The following is a 17795-nucleotide window of genomic DNA, read 5'->3' as shown; positions in this document are numbered from 1 at the left end:
TTGCTCCAAGGTCATTAGAGCATAGTTTCCAACTTCCTCATCTTCATCATTATCTGAGTCATCCCAACTCTTTCTCACTGTAATGTAAGCTTTGCTCTGTTGCTTTTTCAGAAGAGCTTCATACATTGCTTCCAGTTCAAGATAAGATTTGTCTTTCTTTGCATTTTTGGGTTTCCTGCATTCTGTAGCAAAGTGGCCTAGTTCATCACAATTGAAGCACCTTATATTAGATCTGTCAACAGATCCAGTTTTGTAACCATTCTTGCTGTCATAATTGTACTTCCCCTTCTCTTTCTAGCTGTTGTCTTTGTTGAAGGATTGTCCTTTATTCCTGAAGTACCTTGGCTTCTTTACTCTAATGTTAGAGAATTTTCTAGCTAGATAAGCCATAGACTGATCTAACCCACCCTGTTCTTCAAGAGTGTAAAACTCATCCTTTTCCAACTCTAAGATGACTTGCTCATGTGAATCATTTGTTATCTACTCACTTGATAAGGCATTTAAAGTTTGGTGTCTTAGTTCATTATTGAATGAGTGGCTTTCATTAACAATTAAGGCACTTGAGCCATCCACCACATGTCCTTGACCAGACTTCAGCGATTGCCTTTGAATCATCTCTAGTTCATATATTTTAAGAATCCCGTACAGAACTTCGAGAGTTATTCTGCTCAAGTCTCTTCCTTCCCTGATTACTGAGATTTTCTGTTCCAAATGAACAGGAAGAGTAAGCAAGAACTTTAGATTCACTTCTTCAGCTTTATAGTATTTGTCATGAAGCTGCAAGTCATTTATCAGCTTGTTGAATCTTTCAAACACATCAGTAATGCTTTCCTTAGGCTTAGCCATGAAACTCTCATATTATGAAATCAATATTCTTCTTTGATTTGATCTAACCTCCTCAGTTCCTTCACACAGTAACTCAATCTTTTCCCATATCTGCTTGGCAGTATCAAATTAATAATATTGTTGTACATCACATTTTCAAGTGACTCAATCAATATCATTCGCAAGCTGCTATCCAGGAAAACTTTCTCCTTTTCAGGATCTGTATACTCAGTAGGATCTTTTGGAGCATAATGAGTTGGTATGACAATGTCTTCATCTGTAGATTCCTCAACTCTTACCATAGGAATGAAGGGTCCATTCTTGAGGACCTGAATGTAGAATGGATTTTCCATCCTGATAAACAGCATCATTTTCTTTTTTCAAAGAGTGTAGTTAGCTTTCTCAAAGGTAGGAATTTTGATGCTACTGATTTTCTGTGTATTCATTCTTCCAGGATCTTGAATCTGTTTGCTTTCAAATTTTGCTCTGATACCACTTGTTAGGAAATGAATCATACACAGGGGGGTGAATGTTTTTTTTTCTGATTTTAGGCTTTTCTTGAAAGATAATGATTGAACAAAGTAAATTAAATCTTGTATAGAAAGGTGTTCATGCAGAAATTAAACTTGCATTAAATAAAGAACACGGATCTTCAAAACTCACTTAATTTTTTTATTAAAAATTAAGATGCATTGCTACAAAATTTCTAAGCTATCCTAAGTTAAAGAGCTCAGCTTCTTCTTGAGAGTGTTACAAGATTTTTTGATCTAAATTGTTACATCTAACTAGAGGACCGGTGTTAACTTTATAGCCCAGTTAACTGTTGGTTTTCACAGTGGATAATAAACATGCTATTAGCTTTTCTAAACTGTCACTTGTCATTTCTATTTATAGAAAAGCAAATCTTCCATTTCTGGCGTAGCATATCTTTAGCATCCCGTGTTTACTTTAATCTTCCTCTGTCAGTTAATCTTTGCCATTGATCTTGCACACTTTTCAAGCTACTTTTTGTATACTTGTCAATATCCAGCTGTTGGATTATATGTTGATTGTTTATCTTGGATATTAAACTGATCTGCAATTCTGTACTTTGATACTATACTTCGAGATCTCCAGTTTGATTCATTTGAACACTTGATATCTCGACAAGTATAAAGGCTTATCGAGATGTCTTGTACTCCATAATGAGTTTGGCTTGTAGAGGTATTTAGCTCATCGAAATCTCTAGTCTTCATAACCTCACTTAACTTGTAGATGTCTCTGAAGTCTCGAATGGATATAGACTTCTCGATAATTATGAGTTCTCTAGTGAAGGAATGACCTGTCGATATCTTTTTGAGTTCTCGAGTAACTTTCTTGACTTCTCTACTCCCGGTGGATATTGCTTATCCATTGAGTAGATATTGCTCATCCGTCGAGTAGATGTATAGCTTATCCGTCGAGTAGATATTTCTCATCCGTCGAGTAGATGTTATTCATCCATCGAGTGGATATATATAGCTCATTCGTCGAGTAGATATTGCTTATCCGTCAGTACTCTATGAAGTTTGAATGACTTCTCGATAAGTCATTCTGGAGTTCTCAAATGACTTCTCTTTAACATTAAATTTGTGACTTGTAGAGATCTTGACTTAGAACATTTTTCTCTAAACAGATTTATTCAACTCCAAGCTTCTTCAAAATTATTCTGAGGCATGATCTTCTTGATCTTCTTCCAGATAGAATCCTTAGGCTTGATACTGTTTTAGGAAAAAGACTCTAGTCTGCTCCTTTGCATTTTTACAGACTTTAAGTGTTACAAGAACATAATATAAATTTTGATAACAATACAACTTACTTAGGGTTGACAAGTTGTCTTAGTCTTGTTAAAGTACAGGCATGTCTTTTATAATATAATTACAATTATTATAACTAGCTTAAAACCCGTGCGATGCACGAATGCACAATTTTTTTTAACTATTATATAATTTTAATAAAATATTTTGAATTGAATTCTTAAATATGTTGATTTAATTTTTTAAATTTTTTTACTTTTTTAAATGATATGACTTCATGATATTTATATTAATACACGTATATGTTCATAAATGTTTTAGAACAATTAAACATATTTACTCCCTTCATCCCTAATTATATGTCCAATTTGATTTTCTAGTTGTCAAATCGACCAAATTTTGACTCAACATTAAAAATTATCAATTAATTATTTTTAAAATTTGAAAGTTACACTAAAAAATATACTAAATGTACTTTCCATGAAAATATTTTTTTATTAATTTTTTCAATTACATGATAGGTGTAAACTTCAGTCTAAATTTGGTTAAGTTGACCAGTCAAAAGTCAACATAGACATGTATTTAGGGATGGATGGAGTAAAGTAAAAGCCTTGACACCGGGGAAAAAAAATATTATTATAGCGGTATTATAGTTTTCTCATAGTAAAATATAATATATTCATTATATTGGAACCTTAACAAAAATATTATTTTATAGATGTTATTACTTAATCGACTATAAAAGTTAATTGAAAAAGACAATAATACCGATTGAACATATAGTTTTATTGATAATTTTATATGTGTTTTACTAATAATAATAATATTATATTTTAATTAAAAATTAATTTTTGGTTCTTACCGATAGAATACGAATTATGTTAGTCTGATATTAATTGGATTTATTCCGGATAGGTGGTGTACATTATTTTATTTTAGCCCGAGTCGAATTAATCCGACCAAATTTAACTAATTTTTTAAGTTCTATTTTTATTATTTATGTCCTTATCAATAAGATAATTTTATTTTCGTCCGAATAAATAGTATATATGATTTTGTTTTAGTTAGTCGAATTATTGATTATAATTTTGTGTTAGTTTGGATCAATTGTATAATAGATTTTTTTAAATTACATGACTAATAAAAATATTATTTTATTTATCCTAATTCAGTAGTATAACTATCTTAGCCGGATCAATAGTATTATATTTAGTTTTAAATTGATTTTAGTCTGAAATATGAATTAGAATAATATAAACCTAAATTATTGGAATTTATAATTGGTAGAAAAAGTTGACTTTAGTATCAATAATAATGATATAGAGTTTGATATAATATAATTTAAATTGGTAGAAAAAATACTTCAATATGAATTAGAATTGAAAATTGGAAGAAGAAATTGATTTTAATATCAATAATAATAATAATGTAGAGTTCAATATGAAATATAATTTAAATTGGTAGAAGAAATTAAATTCAATATCAGTTAGAATTAAAATTGACCGATAAACCGATCGATCAATTAGAATTAATATAATTAATTAAGGGTAATTAAGTAATTTTAGCAAGTACAAACCGACCGTTTCCCAAACTTTTAATGTTTTTTACCCCTTACTCCCGAGTTTCAAATAGAAAGTAAAGCAAGCACAGGGCTAGTAAAATTGTTTCACTTGTATTCATAATTGTGCTCCTGAGTTTTAAAAAGGAGGGAAAACAAATGGTAATGAATGTAAATTTAATAAACTTTTACTCCAAAAATGGGATGAAAGTACTTTACATTCTTGTCGCTTACTTCTTTTTCTTAAAAATATAATTTTTTTGAAAAATACCTAAGGCTAAAGATATTTTTACAAATATACTATAATTTTTTAAAAAAAAATTGCAAAAATACTTTTTATTTTCAAAAATACTATTTTCCTATTTTTTATGAAAATATTGTTTAATGCAACTTGATTCAATTAGATGCAACTTTCAACGAATTTATGCCAGTCCATGTAATCACAAATACAACAAAAAAACTCGATTCAACTAGTTATATGTCTGCTTGATTTTGGTTGATTCTATATTAAAATTTTGGTTTATTTCATCAATATTAAAATTTTAGCTAAAAAAAGAAATATACTTTAGTTAAAAAAAAGACGAGCCAGCCAAAGAAAATAATGAAAATGATACCCAAAAGTTTGATTTAGCTCATACCCACCTCTTCACGTGGGTTCTAAACCCTATATCTCACGGGTTTGAGGAATGGGTTTTAAAACAAAAAAAAAATTTAACCAAACACATAGTATGGGTTTTATCCAATTTAACCCAATATCTCATACCCAGATTTGTTGAACCAAACACCCCCTTAATGATTTGTGCATAGATAGTACAGATGTATATAATATTTTGCCAAAGCGGGAATCAAAAATTTCAGAATTATAGGGGATTTCAACCGGTTCTTCTAGCAACCGGTTCGGGTTGGATCCGAGCAACAAATTTGAGCAACTCATTCAAGAAATTTAAGGATTAGAGCAACAAATTTCAAGGACTTCAGGCAGTTTTTAATTAGGGTTCGATAAAGATCCGGGTTCAAGCTTGTGCCGATTTCAAGCTATGTTTGTGTTCGATCTTGAGGTACAAGCTCTCTTCTGTCATTAATTTAAACTTTATATGCATGAATCGTGTTTTATTTTCTATCTATCTCTCACTGGCTCTCTTTCATTGAACCCATCTATATGTCTCTCTCACTCACCTCTCTCTCTCACTATATCTCCCTAACGATACTGATTTATTGTGTATTTATGGTTTGATTGAATTAATTATGATTTTTTTGTGAATATTTTTGTAAATTGAGCTTGTGATTTGTGATATTTAGGTGATTTGTGATTCTGTGAGTTTGGATTTGTTTCCATTATTGTCTTTTACAGAACTAGCAAAGTTTGGGAAGGTAGAATAGATTAGTGAATGATTCAGTAATGGCAGTTTGATTAAACGAAACATATACCTATAATTAATTTGTGTTCTTCTTCATTTTCTTGGTTATTTGTAGATCTTCCTCGGCTCTCTTAGGTGCCATTTTCTGAAATAAGATTTATATAGTTTAAGTGACATGAACTTAGGGTATTATTTGCAGTCATCATGGTATACAATTTTCAATATGACAATAAAGGTGATGCATGGTGTTAAGCAAGAAATTTAAAAGAGAAAATATAGGAATCAAGGAAAGTGCATAACTGAATTTAACATGGTTCAAGTCGAAAGGTACGAATCACAAGGTACAAATATGAATACAGATCTGAATTAAAACAGTACGAGAGTCTGGAAATGGAAACAAATAATATGGTAATAAAAGGAGCAGCCTAATCCGGGCAACCAAAGGTCAAGTCCCCTAGAACTCGTCCTAAGCCTCCTCTACGGACTCCTCCTCATATGTCCCTGCGATGTCGCGGGTAGTGTCCTCACACAGTATCTTGACCATGGTCCCAAGCTCATCCACTATCATCTGCACAGTAATCTGACTAGTCCGGTCGTGATGCACGGGCATCTCCTCCAATCTTGATGTGGCCACCTGGATCAGTGACTCGAGCCTTGAAATGGTTTTCACCTTAGGTTCGTTACCCATCACTTGCTTACTTTCATAGACCTCTTCAAGAAATTCCATCAGCCTGACATACTTTCCTTGGAGAGTGTCATGATGCAGCCTTAAGTCAGCATAGACAGAGAAGGCAATTATGTCTCCCGACGGAGTCGAAGATGATGAGTGCGCACGTTGCTGTCAAGTAATATATATATATATATATACAAAGGTTAGATACGATTTACTCGAATATTGTGCATTAGTACTTCCGACATTATACTATATACTCATACTTCCTATAGTCCTAATTGGGCTGTCCAGGGACTCTAAACCTAGGCTCTGATACCAACTCTGTCACAGCCCAAACCAACAACACACACAAACAGAACAAAAGTTAACCATAATTATATTACACTTATAAGTCCAAAAGATGATAATAATCTGATTACAACCCAACCAAAAATAATAACAATCCCAAGATCTTTACAAGTTCAGAGTTTGGAACAGCCCTTCTAACTAATACAAAATTACATAATAACAGATTTCGCCAAATCTATATATATATATTCTACATGCGCCCTCAAATGGTCTTCATATTGCCTATCGGTTGACTTACGGGCGGTTTTCTTGGTACGAACCATGATTGCTAGCTGTAGAACAGGGTTAAATACGAGAAAATGAGCTAAAATGCTCAGCAAGTACTAACAGTCCTACAATACATGGCATTATCTCAAAATTAAGTGTTCGTAAATCAAGAGGTCATGGTTACTTGATTAAAAAAATGATAATAAGAAATATGAAGTTATAATATAAAGGCATGGTGGAATCATAGCAATTAAAATATAGCATATGATATCATGGCATCTTGGCAATATGTTATAATCAAATCATAAAAAATTTATTTTAGGACGCTACGGATTACAGCCGGTGATCATCTGCTAAGTAATCCCGAACCACACTGGGTTCTCAAATATAATGGGATCCCTAGGCTATATGTGAGCCTATCAAGAAGTTTGAAAAGGACTTGTGTCTAGTCCAATCCATTAAGTCAAGTAAACATTTATTTTATAATGATTTATAACATGGATGTTGGGGAAAGATTTGGTATCACTTTAACTGAATTATAACAAGAGAATTCAAGTTCACAAATGAGGTTCGCATTAGGAAATTTGGTAGAGAGTTTGGTATACACGGTCTAATGGATAGGGAATATTTTAAAAGTAAGGTACTAACAAGGTTAAGAGTTATTTAACGGAAGTATTTGAATTAATGAATGACATGGTGATTATTACAACTAAGCATTCACGAAAAAGTATGTATACTAGCAACAATTATAAGGATGAGGAGGTAAGTAACTTGCCTTTCAACAGTTCTAAGACTATTCGATCTTGATGGCACGAGTTTTCCCCTTCCCTTCGGAACCTACACATTATATTAACCTCATTATTATTCACCATTTATCACCTTATAAGCCTATAAGCTCCTAGACTAACTTTTACCTTCATCATAACTACTATTACATAAGAACTTATGATTATGAGAATATGCATAACTTAATCATATGCAATTCAAGTAATCCACATAGTCACATAATCACGTAATGGCATGGCATATGATATTTTGTTATTTATACTATAATATTACCTAAATCCCTAAGCACATAAGCAAGTAACACATAAGAACTATTATTAATGCTCCCATCTATCTAATCTGATCTTAACTTAAACCTAAAGATGATGTGCAACACTCAGACTCTTCACCACTATTTCCCAATTACAACGAATACCACTAAAGCTTCCTAATGCCACTCTAAGGGTGCTCTCGGGTGCCTTGGTGGAAATGGGATGTCTCCACCTTGGGCCTTTACTTCAACTCACTTCCTAAAGGTTGATAAGACTCTTAAATAACTTCTAAATTTGGTAAGACTCATAGGCCTCACTCCTATAGCATTACAAAGATCAACACCCACACTATGCTTCCCTGCTAGCACCTGTTTGCACTACCTGCGCTCTTTGGCAGATATCTTAACTTCTACATTGGGTCTTCTAACAAAACCAGCTTTCAAGGATTCTTAATACCTAAACCTAACTCTCATACTTGGTTTCATGTCAAAGCCTCACCTAGGCCTCTCTAGGCTTCTGCTCAAAGTTGACACTGCCCAGCCCCCCTTGAATTCACTCTGCTAAGTTTTTACTTACATAAAACTCACTTTTCTCACTCAATTTTTAATTCTAATGGTTTTTTAATCTTCCTAAGGATGAATTACACTTATTTAAGCCAATTCCCCATGAAGGCCTAGCCTAAGACATGGTTATAATCGACCAAAATTCAAGTTTACCCAGTTCTGCCTTGTTCTGAGCTACTCTCGGATATGTTTGGGTGCACATATCTAAATGCATGTTTTTCAACGAATCAAAGCCACTGGACATAAGTAAAACTCATGTCATAACTCTAGAGAACTCAGGCCTATCAAGGCCTCTCCAAAACTCACCTAAAACAGCCTATACTTATGGTGAAAAATTCTGCTACTTAGTGCCTAGTGTTCCTCCTTCCACCTTAACTCCCACCTCGTCACCAAAACCAACAATTAAGCCAACAAATATAACCTACAATGTACACAACCCTACTAACTATCATTTTATGGGAAATTATGAGCATAAACCTAGCCATATAGGTCATTTACCGAGGCAAAAATAGAGAGCATAGCAGAGCAGATTTTACATATGCAATTTTAAGTAGAATTTCGAACTAAAAATACATGGTATCAACTTGATGGCTACAAAATTTGATCATGACTTGTCAAGGCACATAGCATACTAGCATTTCAGAGCAATAACCATGGCATGCATTATACAAAAACTCCAATTTAAATCACTTAACATATTTGTTCGATATATCACTTATATCATGACATGCAAGTACTAATTTCAACTCTTATGATAAAAATCATAGCATGCAAGGATGAAACTTTGTGAAATACATTTTAGAAGATCAGAGATTCTTTGAAAGCAACATGCAAAGTCTCTTTTTAAAGAAAAACCAACTTAACATAATGAAATTCATTCGGCTCCTTGGGAGTATTTGCCGAATGATTGAGGTCAAGATCATGGCTTGAAAATAGAAGCAAAATACTTTGTTAAGACCATTTCTTGCTCAAGTTATATGAGCCATATTGAGTTCAACTCTAGATTCATAAGAATCAAAGTTAAAACCCTTGGCTTTAACCACATGCAACTAAGAAACTAACCTCAAATGAAGATATAGCACCAAGTGTAAATGATCCTTGCTTAGAAGAGTTGAAAGGTGTAAGAAAAATGAAGAAATGAGGAAAAAAATAAAATGGGTGTGGAGGGTTTTAGGCACGGCCGAGAGGGAGTATGGAGAGGAGAGATGGAGTGGTGTGTGTGATGAGAGAAAATGATATGAGGTTGAGTGCTTTGATTAGCTTTTGTTTCATCCAAATAGTGAGTGGAGGTTGTTTTTACCATTATATCCTTCATCTAATACTAGCAAGATTTTGCATGCAAGGTTTTATGGTTCATTTAGTTGGTCAAATGGAGTTAGTGGAGGGTGAAAGGTCGGTCTTAACCTTGATTTCTATTTGGGTGGAATTTACATGCAAAGGTACACTTGTAATTCAATAACTATTAAAAGTATAATTAAAAAGAATGAGTTTAAGTAATTAAAATATAAATTCATAAATCACAAAATTAATACCATAAATACTATGAAATTTTAGAAGTTTAATAAAATTGTTTTAAAAAAAAATTCGGACAAGAATATATATTAAAAGTGTTTTCTAATATTAACATACTAATAAATAAATCATGTAAAATATAATTAAAACATTAAAATTCACACAAGAAATTGCAAATACATTGACTCTACTCCATAATATTAGAATATAATTTATCGCCTAATCGCAACTTATTCAAATATCACTAAATCGCGAGAATCTCAATTATTATTTAATCGCGTAGTCGCAACTATTCATATATTATCAAATCGCGCCACTTATTTAATCGTGTAACGAAAATCTTACTCGCGTACAAAAGCTATATGCTTAAAAATATTCCAGCAACATTCGCAATGCCATACAACAAAATTATACACAATATATAACGAATCCGCATAATTGGCATTATATCACAGAATATTTATGAATATATATATATATATCGTACTTATAAAATAGTTCAAATCTTCACCAGTTTCACACAGATGTTAAGATCTATATATTTTAGTGATATGACAAAATTTTTAGAAAAAAATAAATGTATTTGGTTTGTTATTTTAACAGTCAACCGGTATTTTGACCTATACTTGTACTAGTGTTTAGTCTCGTATTAATGTTTTGATTTTTTTAAAAAAATTTATGAATGATCCAACCGTACGGATGTTAATATCTACTCCCTCCGTCCCCCTCAATTTTTTACATTGGGGGACGGGGGTTCGGCACACACTTTAATGCTCTTATAAAATATAGTTTCATAAATTTTTTTAAATTTTATTTTCTTCTAAATAAAAATAGAATGTTAAAACTTTTATACAAAAAAGATAATTTTAAAAATAAATTACAAAAATATAATGTATAGTTTCCTTAAAATGCGTGTCAAGCATGTGGAAAAAATGTAAAGAAATGAGGGGGACGGAGGTAGTATATATTTTAGTGATATGATAAACATTTTAGAAAAAATAAATTTATTTTGTTTGTTATTTTTATAATGAACCAATGGTTTGAACACTACTTGTAACTATTGTTTAGGCTCATATTAATATTTCAATTTTTTAGACAATATTTATGAATTATCCAACCGTACGGATGTTGATATCTATATATTTTATTAATATGACAAAAATTTTAGAAAAAAAATAAATATATTTGGTTTGTTATTTTAACAGTCAACCGGTGTTTTGACCTATACTTATAACTAGTGTTTAGTCTTATATTAATGTTTTGATTTTTTAAAAAATATTTATGAATGATCCAACCATACGGATGTTAAGATTTATATATATTAGTGATATGATAAAAAAATTAGAAAAAATTAAATTTTTTTTTGTTTTTTATTTTGATAATCAACCAATGGTTTCAACAATACTTGTAACTAGTGTTTAGGCTCACATTAATATTTTAATTTTTTTAAAAATATTTATGAATAATCTAACCATACGGATGTTAAGACCTTCCGGTTTTGGTGGACAACCTGGTAAATAGACATCTATAGGAATTAACTTATCAACTCCCCGAACAGTACTATAAGAATCAGTACTGAACATCCCCCTGAAATTGTACATGCTCCCATAGCAATAACATATTTTGGTTCAGGCATTTGCTCATATAATCTCACCAAAGAGGGAGCCATTTTCATTGTTACTGTTCCGACTGTTAAAATTAGGTCCGCTTGTCTATATATTTTAGTGATATAACAAAATTTTTAGAAAAAAAATAAATATATTTGGTTAGTTATTTTAACAGTCAACCGGTGTTTTAACCAGAATTTTTTACTTCGGCTCGGCTCGACTCGGCTCGTTTTGATAACTAATATTTAACGCCCAATAAAAAATTTCTAAAAACAACTGTAAACCAATGATCATCATTATTCTAATAAACAGGTTTTGAGGCCCAATTCATTAATCGGCTACCGTCACTTTATTATCGAAAAAGTTCGTGGCCCAATTTATTATAAATCTGTTAATGAAAAGAAATTTAATAAAAAATATTTGTATGTAGAATGTAGTTCACATACATGCTCATATATATACAAACATACATATTTATAAATATTAATTCATATTATAAAATATCATGAAAATTGATTTACGCCATTAGATCATTGTGAATATGAATTTTTAGTCGTAATTATAAATCACCGTATTTATCATTAGATTATTTAATTCATCGTATTCATAAAAGAATCAGTTAGCCCGGAAAATTTTGTTGAAATATGCACATGTTAAGCCCTTTATAAAATTATATTGATAACTAGAAGTGTCTAATATTGATAACAATATTTGCTGCCAATAGAAAATTATTTAAAACAACCATAAACAATCATCATTATACTAGTTAAAAGGTTTGGAAGCCCAAATCATTAGTAGGCTGTCGACATTTTATTATCGAAAAGGCTTTGAGGCCCAATTCAATAATAAGTTGTTAATAAAAGGATACTTATTATAAAATATTTGTATCCAGAATATCTGCACTTATATATACACATAGACATATGCACATAATTGTTGTACTCGCCTCTTCCCATCATAGGTTTTCCCTTTTCTTTCTTGCCCACAATCTCATCCTTCAATTTAAAACCTGGTTGAGATCGAATTTGTTCTAGTTTATCTATGTCCGGCGAGAACAATTTTTTCATATTATTGTTGATTTATTATAATATCAAACAAAGTCAGATATTTAAACTTAGATCTGCTTACAATTTTGATCTGTTATCATTATGATTTGTGCTAAGAGGCTCTTAAATTATCATTAATTTGTGCCTAAAAAATTAACACTGATTTCAAGTAAATATCCCCGTCATCTACATCATCAATCATTTCTATTTCAACGAGCATTTATATTACAAAAATTATTTATCATATTTCTCTACGTAAATTCATGCATTCGTGTTATGGTTGTTGGGTTGCAAACAATGAAGAAATTGCTCTATGAAGATCGAGTGGATGACAAATTATTCATCAGGTAATATTTTTATACCTTGATTCGGTTGATATATCCCCACCATTTATTATGTTAATTGATTATTTTTTATAAAAGACAAAATTACATAATATCTGATGAGTGCTTGATCGGTTCCGATCTGAATGAATTATACCGATCCTAATTTTTTGATTTTCAATTTACATTTTAAACTTGAAATAATTGTGATTCATATTATAGACATTACCGATCTGAAACCCAATTCAAAATCATAACCCGACCCGGATTCTATCTAAATTGGAGACTCGAAAAATCATGTTAACATAAACTATGTAATAACATATCTTATATGTTATGTAATCATACGTTAGTTATTCATGATTTAGAGCCATGTAAAAAAAATTCAGGTTATCGCAAAAAACAATACTTTAGTGAAATAACTTTATATATTGTAACAGCCCGCACTTCCGGACTATTAGTTCTAAATCGAAAACTAAAAATAAAATATATTATTACTCGATAATTCTAATAGATCACGAAATTCAAAGCAGCGGTCAAACTCAATAATCAAAATCATAAAAATAGAGACGCAGCTCCACAAATCCGATAATAATTGTCTAACAGATAATTAAATTTATTCTCTAAAAACAAAATCTTTATTCTAATTCAAATAGCACAAAACGAAGCAGCACAGATCTCCTCATAGTTCTCATTCCTTAATTTTAATATGCTCCAAATTCCGAACCTGAAATGTTAAAAGGGGTGAGCTACACAGCTCAGCAAGTACAAATTGACTATCTCTTAAACAGAAAAACAATGGGTGTTTTAATAAAATGATTTTTCTCAAACAATAATAATTTTGTAAAACAATTTGTTAAGTAGATCCAACCCAAGTTTTATATTTTAAAATTCAGAATTTAAAACAGAACAGAGCAGATTTTATAACAGATCAGAACAAAATAAAATAGAACAAAACGATAATTCTAATAAATACCACAGTCTTGATCTACGGCCACACTTTGCCAGTAGCCGGCATCTAATTCTTATTCTTATTCTTTATACCACACTTTGCCAGTGGTCGGCATCTAAAGTTCAATAATTACGCGCCCTTAATAGGTATCTAAAGTTGCACACTTGTGCGCCTACTAAGGGTATCTAAGGCTAGTTCCGGAACTATAGCGTAAATTACGAACGGGTTCGAAAACGTAGAGACTGGGTTCTAAAATTCACAAATACTTATATCTTATAATTTCGAAATCAAAATTCTTATATCTTATACGAAATTAAAAACAGAACTGAAATATATTTTCCGAAAAATAAAAGTAAGTCAAAAGTACTTACCTCAAAGCCTGACCAGATCTGAATTTACTCTTTTTGACCCTCTAAACGATATTTTCTTGAAAAACACGAAACACGAAATCTGAAAATAACGAAAAGACCTTTCTGAAAAGTCCAGAATCACTGAATTCTGACTTACGATGAATTTTCTACGAATTTTACAAGACAGCTGATTTTTGCTGAGAAAGTCCTACGAATTTTAATGATAAAAACAAGGAATACGAATATGGTGTATTTATAACGATACAAAACCCTATATCTCAACTAGGAAATAATAATATTTCCTCCTAAAGATTTACAACCTCTCCAAGTAAATTCCATAAATAAAATATTTGATACACACAATTACCTAAACTAAAAAAATTTCGATTTTCTAAATTATTCTTACACTTATTTCCACAAATAACAAATCTTTTCACAAATCAACTACCTTGCACAAAATGTTTTCAGAATATTCTAATTTTAAAATATTTATCTAGACAAATTAATATCTAATTTCTAATAAATAAATTAAAAATAAAATTACGAATTTTACATTCTTCCCTCCTTAAAAGAATTTGGTCCCCAAATTCACATAACATAAATAAATTAAATAAGTCACTAAAGAAAAGAAATCATACCTTAATTGCGATAGTTGTCATTTCCTGTCAGCTGAAACACACGTCATTTGCCCATCTTGTTATCTGCTTCCTTCCTTGGTGGCGGTGGCGGATTGTGCGGACAATTCGAAATCTTATGTCCTACTTCTCCGCAATGAAAACAAGCACCTGTATTCCAACGACAGACTTTGTCCGGATGATTCTTGCCGCACCTGGTACACGTCTCTCGATCACCTTGACCCCCGATGTTATCGTACACGTGTGGCTTCTTGAGTGGTCCCTCTTGAAAAGATTGCCCACTAGTTTGAGTGATCCGCCTCTTATTCCAACTGCCAGACGCCTTTTCAGATTCTGCCAAGCCCCTTTCGATCACTAACGCCTTGTTGAGGACAGCCTCGTACGTCTGAAGTTCAAACGACGCCACTGAATTCCTGATGTCACTTCGAAGTCCCTCCTCTAATCTTCGTGCTCGACTGCTCTCATCTGCTACTAGGGTCGACGCGTACTTCGCAAGCTTTGCAAATTCTGCTTCGTATTCAATGACGGTTCTTCCACCTTGTTGAAGTCGAATGAAGTCCCTCTCTTTCTGCAGACGAACTGTTCTCGGAAAGTACTTGTCCTCTAAAGCCTTCTTGAACTTTGCCCAAGTGTACGGTTCATGATTTTCTTCAAGATTTGTCGTCTCATTCTTTCTCTTTTCCATAAGCCACCAGTCGTAAGCGCTTCCTTGCAATTGGTACACAGCTAAGGTCACCTTCTGTCCCTCATTGCTCCCCAGAAGTCCGAAAGCTTTTTCCATCTCTTGGATCCACATCTCAACGATAGCCGGGTCTGTAGCTCCATCAAAAGTTGGCGGGTTCAAACGCTTGAATTGAGAGACGATGTTGGGCTTCGGTTGCTGATTCACAAGTACAGCTAGAGTTTCAGCCAGCTGGTCAAAGACGTTTCCTCCTTCATCATTATTGCCCTGATTTTCATTGTTGTTCTGATTTTCTCCATCCATCTTTACTAGAACACACAAAACAAATTCTAAACTTATAGTCAATAATCAAAAAAACACAAAAGTCAAACATATCAAATAATCACACAAATAAATGCCCTAAATCCAAAATAATTTTCTAAGACCTATACGATAGTCTAAAGGATCGCATCCTAGGGAATGTACTAGTCCCATACCTAATACACTCCGAAGGACAGCCTGCTCTTGATACCAACTGTAACAGCCCGCACTTCCGGACTATTAGTTCTAAATCGAAAACTAAAAATAAAATATATTATTACTCGATAATTCTAATAGATCACGAAATTCAAAGCAGCGGTCAAACTCAATAATCAAAATCATAAAAATAGAGACGCAGCTCCACAAATCCGATAATAATTGTCTAACAGATAATTAAATTTATTCTCTAAAAACAAAATCTTTATTCTAATTCAAATAGCACAAAACGAAGCAGCACAGATCTCCTCATAGTTCTCATTCCTTAATTTTAATATGCTCCAAATTCCGAACCTGAAATGTTAAAAGGGGTGAGCTACACAGCTCAGCAAGTACAAATTGACTATCTCTTAAACAGAAAAACAATGGGTGTTTTAATAAAATGATTTTTCTCAAACAATAATAATTTTGTAAAACAATTTGTTAAGTAGATCCAACCCAAGTTTTATATTTTAAAATTCAGAATTTAAAACAGAACAGAGCAGATTTTATAACAGATCAGAACAAAATAAAATAGAACAAAATGATAATTCTAATAAATACCACAGTCTTGATCTACGGCCACACTTTGCCAGTAGCCGGCATCTAATTCTTATTCTTATTCTTTATACCACACTTTGCCAGTGGTCGGCATCTAAAGTTCAATAATTACGCGCCCTTAATAGGTATCTAAAGTTGCACACTTGTGCGCCTACTAAGGGTATCTAAGGCTAGTTCCGGAACTATAGCGTAAATTACGAACGGGTTCGAAAACGTAGAGACTGGGTTCTAAAATTCACAAATACTTATATCTTATAATTTCGAAATCAAAATTCTTATATCTTATACGAAATTAAAAACAGAACTGAAATATATTTTCCGAAAAATAAAAGTAAGTCAAAAGTACTTACCTCAAAGCCTGACCAGATCTGAATTTACTCTTTTTGACCCTCTAAACGATATTTTCTTGAAAAACACGAAACACGAAATCTGAAAATAACGAAAAGACCTTTCTGAAAAGTCCAGAATCACTGAATTCTGACTTACGATGAATTTTCTACGAATTTTACAAGACAGCTGATTTTTGCTGAGAAAGTCCTACGAATTTTAATGATAAAAACAAGGAATACGAATATGGTGTATTTATAACGATACAAAACCCTATATCTCAACTAGGAAATAATAATATTTCCTCCTAAAGATTTACAACCTCTCCAAGTAAATTCCATAAATAAAATATTTGATACACACAATTACCTAAACTAAAAAAATTTCGATTTTCTAAATTATTCTTACACTTATTTCCACAATTACTTGATTTGTGAAAAGATTTGTTATTTGTGGAAATAAGTGTAAGAATAATTTAGAAAATCGAAATTTTTTTAGTTTAGGTAATTGTGTGTATCAAATATTTTATTTATGGAATTTACTTGGAGAGGTTGTAAATCTTTAGGAGGAAATATTATTATTTCCTAGTTGAGATATAGGGTTTTGTATCGTTATAAATACACCATATTCGTATTCCTTGTTTTTATCATTAAAATTCGTAGGACTTTCTCAGCAAAAATCAGCTGTCTTGTAAAATTCGTAGAAAATTCATCGTAAGTCAGAATTCAGTGATTCTGGACTTTTCAGAAAGGTCTTTTCGTTATTTTCAGATTTCGTGTTTCGTGTTTTTCAAGAAAATATCGTTTAGAGGGTCAAAAAGAGTAAATTCAGATCTGGTCAGGCTTTGAGGTAAGTACTTTTGACTTACTTTTATTTTTCGGAAAATATATTTCAGTTCTGTTTTTAATTTCGTATAAGATATAAGAATTTTGATTTCGAAATTATAAGATATAAGTATTTG

The 17795-nt window shown here is 31.9% G+C and overlaps 1 protein-coding gene across 1 annotated transcript; it reads right to left on the bottom strand.

The window, feature by feature from the left end:
• Positions 1–14815: 14815 nt before the first annotated feature.
• On the bottom strand, positions 14816–15754 carry LOC141686439 (uncharacterized). Its single transcript, XM_074491474.1, has one exon. It carries the CDS (start codon positions 15752–15754, stop codon positions 14816–14818), a length of 939 nt encoding a protein of 312 aa, XP_074347575.1.
• Positions 15755–17795: the final 2041 nt, after the last annotated feature.

The sequence above is a fragment of the Apium graveolens genome, chromosome 9 (genome assembly GCF_009905375.1).
Source record: "Apium graveolens cultivar Ventura chromosome 9, ASM990537v1, whole genome shotgun sequence".
NCBI lineage: Eukaryota > Viridiplantae > Streptophyta > Magnoliopsida > Apiales > Apiaceae > Apium > Apium graveolens.
This window is presented reverse-complemented; position numbering and strand designations above follow the sequence as displayed.